General features: G+C 32.6%; 1 protein-coding gene across 1 annotated transcript; it reads left to right on the forward strand.

Annotated features, from left to right (window-relative positions):
* Positions 1-3,970: 3,970 nt before the first annotated feature.
* LOC145033553 (uncharacterized) lies at positions 3,971-4,769 on the forward strand. Its single transcript, XM_078982142.1, has one exon. It carries the CDS (start codon positions 4,179-4,181, stop codon positions 4,440-4,442), a length of 264 nt encoding a protein of 87 aa, XP_078838268.1. The 5' UTR covers positions 3,971-4,178; the 3' UTR covers positions 4,443-4,769.
* The last annotated feature ends 2,251 nt before the right edge of the window (positions 4,770-7,020 follow it).

A 7,020-nucleotide genomic window follows, 5' to 3' on the forward strand; every position in this document is an offset into this window, starting at 1 on the left:
TATCGTTTCATAGATTATATGGTATCATGCATTCCAGCAATCGGGGGAGTGAGAAGTTGTCAATTCTTAATAGCGTTATTCATAATGACCATTGGCTCAAAGAGTTAATGGTTGGAGTAAAGTGGAAGGGACTTAAGATGATAAGGCCTCATGTTTTAACAATAACATACACATACACAACAAAATATAGCAAAATATAGCAATCAAGTTTGATACAATTCAATATATATACATCAATCATAAATAGTTTTGACATGCTTTTCCACCTCAAAACATAAAAACCAGAAACAGGGGCATGTGTGAATACTCACAATGTTTCAAGTAGCTACAAGTGGTGCCTCGGAATACACCAATGCCTTTATTATCGGGATCCTACGACATCAAACACATGCTAGTGAGTTTCTATATCGAAATCTAATTCTAATATACTAAATTCTACACATAGAGAAATGCCAAATTTTTGTTCTAATATTGCTTTTATATTAAATGGGTAACAATTTTTCTAAAATGGTGATATTTTATAAATCATGTAATTAAGATAATTCTGGATATTATTTTCCAGGTTTCTATTATATTAATCGAGAGTATTTCAACACATTTAAAAGTGTTTTAAACTCCTTAAAATCCTAACATATTATCAAACAGTTTCCAATATTCATCAAATTTTACATTTTCATTGCAAATACAATATAGGTCTTCCATAAATGTTCCCTTGAATTTTTGATGTGATTAACTATTTTTCCAGATTTTTAAGTCTTCATAATAATATAAATTCGTGAAAAATAGCATCCAGATGATAAAAATTCCCAAACTTTTTATAATACCGCCATTAAACATAATTAATCTGGGAAAAATATAAAAATGGGTTTCTAAATAGTTTTACTGGATTTTATGATTTTTTTGCATTTATTCTAACAAAAATGAAAATAAATAGAAAAAAGTTTCCAAAATTGCCCAAACTTTTTATAACACTGTTGTTATACATATAGAAGCTGTAAAAAATATAAATAATATTTTTCAATTAGTCTTGATATTTTTCTTTGTTTTATTCTCTTGAATAATCATTAATTGGTGAATACTTATCAAACAGTTAAAGTAAATTACCAATTTTTTTAAACTTCATTTACAGTGTACATAATCCAAGAAAAATACAATGATGATTTTTATATACTGTAACCCGATTTTGTGGATTTAAGTGTATTTAATCTTAGAAAATAGAAGAAAAATAGCATACTGAATAGAAACATCATTCAAAATTTTATTTAGAGTTCTAATATATTAAAAGGTTTGTTGGTAACTTTTCATGAATTTTGGAGGAATAGAACTATTTTTCCCATTATTAGTCCATTATAAATACAAAAATCAGGAAAAAATAGGTATGCATTATTAAAAATTCTGAAAATATTTCTTTGAGTATTCCACATGAGGTAGGATCTGAAAAAAATCTTAGATAACCTTTTCACATTCCATAAAGTGGTTTTATGATTTATTTGATTTAAACAAAAAGAAAATTCAAAACCATACCAAACAGTAACCAAAATCGATGAACCTTACTGAGATGTCATCATTTACTTCAGGGGTCATCCAAAAATTTACCTAGAATTTATAGACCTCATAAAGTATTTTTCATGATTTATGGCCTTGTTTTCTTGTAACAATTTTAATAAATTAAAGAAATGATAAAAATTCTTGGGATTTTCCAAATCCTCATATCATCTTACTGGATCTGAGGAAATTTTATTTCGAACAGAAAAGGATATCTTGATGTTTTTATGAATAAAATCATTCACATGCACTATTAACAATGTACTTTGATCATTAAGCTCTTTAACTTGATGTTCATCACATGCATCATGATTTGAAGACCATACATGGACATATTTTGTTCATAGTGAGGTTTTCGAAGGAAAAACTTGAATGCATAAGCTAGATGAATCTTCAAAACTTGTAAAAATTCGTATTTTAGGGTTTGCCATTGGTTTGGGTCCTTGGATTTCACTATCAAACAACATGCATGTTGTTCTTGGGTGAAGCCCTACCACCACCATCATCAAACTCGAAATTCATGAATATGTTCGTGAATGTTCATAAAGAATGGTGTAGAAGAAGGAGAAGTGCAAGAAAAACCTTTAAAACAAGAAAGAAAGTGAAGGAAGATGAAGGATTTTCGTGATTACCTTGAAGAACAACCCTAGAAGATGAAGATTTAATGGTTGAGGGATGTTCTTGGATGGAGAATTTTTTGGGTTTTAAGAGAGAAAAAGAGAGTTTGAGTGTGGTAGAGAGAGAGAGAGGGAGAGAGAAGGGAAGTTGGAGTGTAAGAGAAGATAAAATAATTGAAAGACTTGGGGAAGAGGGAGCATGGGATGTGGTGGATGCTTTTTTTGAGTTTGAGAGGGGCCTTTTCTCTCATAGTTAAATTTTTATATAATTTCTCTTTAATTTTTATAAAAGCCTAATTTTTATAAAAAGCTTCTTTATTTAATTTCTTAACTTACTAAAAATCTTTGTTTTTAGCTCATAAAATATGATGTATGTTTTATAATTAAATTTTTATGTCTTTGATTATATCTCATAACTTAATTATTTAAATTTGATATAATAAGGTTTATAACAAATCTTATAGGGCTTTTGGAACTTTGTTAGATATTTACCATCATGTTGAAATGAAATTAGAAGATTTTAATTTATTTTTAGGGTTTTATACCCCTTTTTTATTGTAATAATTGTTTAGAGTACATTCTAATTTGGGTATTGGCATTTCCTACAGTAACTAGACAACTTACTGGAATAGTAAGAGTAAAGTATATTCGTCCTAGATTTTTGTTGGATCCAAGTATATACGAGATTGTGACCTAATTTCTATTACTAGTTCATGACATGATGTGCATATATGGTTTATAAAAAGTTGAAAGAGTCCGAGAATGACCTGAATTTGACAGTTGTCACATGTATACCCCTAAACCCCCATTCGTTGTGGTAGATTCATCAAATAAGACTAGTTCAGTCACATAACAATGAATCTGAATTTAAAAAATATTTTACAAACACAAAACTCAAAATTGTGAAATCCATTGTACGAAAGCACTTCATAACATCAACTTTAATAAACTTAAAAAGGGCAATTGCTTAAGGGTGCCACCTAATTGGAAAAAATAAGGATAGTTCCATCCTTAAATTGACCTGAGAACCAAATGGATCTTGTAACTGGCGTGGGAACCAAATCGGTCAAGAATCAAAGAAAAAAAACAGTTGAAAGCAATGAGTGTGATGTTTACGGTGTAAGATGTTGGAGGGTTTCTCGCGACTTTTTATTGGCAACAACCACAACGTCTGCAACTCTGATGAAGATGGTGGGTTCAATTTGGTGGGTTCTACAACTAGGGCGGGTCCTACGGCGACAACAACGATACTGTGTTTTAAACCGATGACAATATTGACGAGCTCCAGAATTAGGGCTTCAACAACAAGTCGACGAAAATCATGGTGGTGACAATATTGTTGGGTTCAAGAATGGAAGGAGGAGGGAGAGTTTTTCATTGGGGCTCAAGGAATCGACAAGTACATGGGAGATGGTCGTTAGGGTTCTTAGTTAGTTCTTGATGAAAGAAATATATGGTATATGAGTTATCACGATTGAAAAGGTCGCTGGAAAACGAGTGGGCCATTTGTTTTTGTTTTTTTAATTATAAACAATAAACAAGTAAGATATAAGAAATAATTAAATTAAAAAATAAACAAATGCTATATAGTCATTTCAGGACTAAGCGCGAAACAAAATCAAACTATAAGTACGGTCCAAATTAAAAAAAAAAAATTAGAGATCAAAAATTCAATTTATCCAAACATTCAATTTATCCCAAATCATAGGGACCATTAGTGTAATTTACTCAATTTATTATCTTATTATCTTACGAAAGAAATGTCCTGATGGTTTGGTTTTGTATCATAAATCAGCACGTGAAGGAAAAGGTATTATAGACAACTGAATTCTTTAAAACCGGTGGCTTTTGCCACCTGTTTTTTGCTGTTTCACTCTCCAGTCTGTGTGCTTGGCATCTCTATTTATCCCCTACTTCGTTTTTCCATTCTTCATCAATCACTTGTGCAACAAACATACCTTCGATTCAAACAAACACCAACTTCGTCTAATTATTAACCATCTACAAGATTTAACCATGAGTTTCAGAAGCAGAGCATGGATGGTAGCCGGCGCTGTCGGGGTGGTGGAAGCCCTCAAAGATCAAGGCTTTGCACGATGGAACACCACCATCAGGGCAGTCCACCACCACGCCAAGTCCAATCTCCGATCAATCGCCCAGGCCAAAACCTTGACTTCGCCGGCAGCCATGGCTTCTAGCAGAAACATGGAAGAGAACGCGAAACAATCAGAAGAATCATTGAGAAAAGTGATGTACTTGAGCTGTTGGGGTCCCAATTAATTATCCATTTAGTACATCATTAAGAAAGGTTATACGTGAGATTCTGGATCTAATTAATTCAAAGTGTCTGGAGAAATTTCAAACCAACAAGTCGGTGGAATTGCACAATAAAGAGCACCCACCACCATGAGATCGACGCCCAAACTTGGGCTAAATTCCAGTCTACATCGCCATTTGTTTGATGAGTTCGAGTTTGTATTAGCTGTTAACATCAAAACTCTGATAGAAAGGTGGATAGAAATATATTGTTGAGATATGCTTTTGATGTAAACACTTACCCTCTTTTCCACAAGTACAAATTAATACACTAGTTTATCAATTATCATACCCGATAAATTCTTTACATATTTATGATATTTATGATATCGGTACACACTCAATACTCGATTCAATTTGCATATGAAAGAAACCCTCATCAGCTAGAACAATCCATTATCATTTATCCATACTGGTTTAAGTAATCACAGGAACCCAACTCGAAAAATAATCCATTGAACAAATATAAAAAACAGAAATTTATATTCGAAACAGATTTGAAGATTAGGACTATATATATTTTAGTAAAAAAGTTGTGTAATTAATCCACCAAACCACATGAACATTGAAGAAAAGGATATCAGCTACGTCGATATCAACCCACGTGTATTGAAACAGACAGACGTAGTGTGGTGTGTGTTCTCAATTCTGTACCCTATTTTTTTTTTTTTTTTTTTTTTTTTAAAAAAAGTAACGTATTCAACGTGGCCCCAATCCATGAAATTGAGAAACCTGTTGGCTACTTACTGGTTGCCATCGATCATGAGTCACCCATATTTTTATCATTTCCAAGATGGCCAGATGAATGCACCTCTCATGGAGTCATGTGCTCCCTCAAAACCACCTTATTTTAACCCTCAAACCACTCTATAAATAAACAAGTCTTCCCTCATCTCTTCATTTCATCAGAAAATCGCAACATTACAAGTCTACACCTCACAACCACAATTCCTAGTTTCTCTCTCACAAAATGACTTCTGTAAACCGTGTATGGATGGCTGCCGGCGTAGCTGTTGTAAATGGACATACAGATCAAGGCTACAAACTTAAATCCCTCCTCATCAACTCCTTCCGACATGGCAAGAAGGCTTTCACCTCCGATCTCCGTCCACTTTCCGGCCTTCTAATATCAGACGTCAGTGTCGGAGACAAGAAGACAACACAGTCCGATGAGTCTCTCCGGCAAGTCATGTACTTTAACTGCTGGGGCCAAAGCTGAAGATTGGTTTGTGTTGTGTGTTTGGGAGGCTTTCTCGACGGATGAGAATTAATCGATGATGCGAGTTAAGTCCTGGTTTGAGATTTGGGATTTTGGGAGTGAGTCGTAAAATGGATCATTTCCTAAGGAAGAAGGTTACAAGTTGTAAATATCATTGGCTTTTGTAACCAAGACGATGTAAAAAATAATTTGAAGTAAATGTTACTTTTCGGAACTTGATATTTGTTTGTCATGTGCATATAAATTAAATCAAATTCTAGAAGTTCACATTGTAATTAAATTAAAGGAGATTAAAATTAACAAAAAAAAAAATTACAATGGTAAATTTATTTTTTTGAGAAAAAATATAAAAATAGCCCTAATAGTTAAGTTTCTCCAAAAATTATCTATATATAATATACTCACCAATTTCGCTATAACCTTTTAGGAAGAGAAAATTCATATTACAAATATTGTTCATTGCAAACTTCACTCTGCCAATTGTGAAATTGGTTCTTATAAAGAAAACAAGTTTTTGGAATTTTTTTTTGTTGTGATATTTAAAGCCTATTTTCACACAAAAAATTTTATGTTTAAAGAACTTTAGAAAAATACGATATAAATTTAAGAAGGTTAAAAAATATATCTTATATATGAGAGCAATTTACAAACGGTAATGTTTAAGTTGGCACGCATGTTGACTTGACTAACCGTTGACAAGTCAACGATCAACTTTTATTTATTTATTTTTAATCTTATTTTTGTCTATAAATACAATACATTTAACAACACATTTAACCTGATTTTTTATATTATTCTTTTCTTTATCTTTACATTTTATGAAATTCGCCACTTATCCAATGAAAAAATGGAGCAAAATCCAAACATTTTTCCACCAAATACAAACCCACAACCTAGCATAACCTCTCCTCTCACATCTGCTGGTTATAAAAATTATTTTAACGTATTATCCTCTCAAACTTTACCATAAATCCCATATCAAGGAGCATCTTTCAATCTCACCCCACCTCCAATCCAATTTCCTTTCTCACCCTATATTCAACAAAATATTTTTAGGCAAAACCCAAATTTACAACAAAACATTTTTCCGACTTTCTCTTCGATTCCACAACCACAAATAACCACCCAACCACAACCAACACAACCATCGGTTGAAATCGATGACAAAACACAAACGGGGGTAGTAGGAGAATGAGAGGGAAAGTGAAAGGGAAAGAGAAAGGTATACCTATTGAAACGGAAAGTGAGGAAATTCAATAATGGTGGACACCAGATAAGGAATACGCTTTAGCAGTAGCATGGTGTGGGACTTCAAAACACAGA

The sequence above is a fragment of the Lactuca saligna genome, chromosome 3 (assembly GCF_052625555.1).
Source record: "Lactuca saligna cultivar CGN05327 chromosome 3, ASM5262555v1, whole genome shotgun sequence".
NCBI classification, from domain to species: Eukaryota; Viridiplantae; Streptophyta; class Magnoliopsida; order Asterales; family Asteraceae; genus Lactuca; species Lactuca saligna.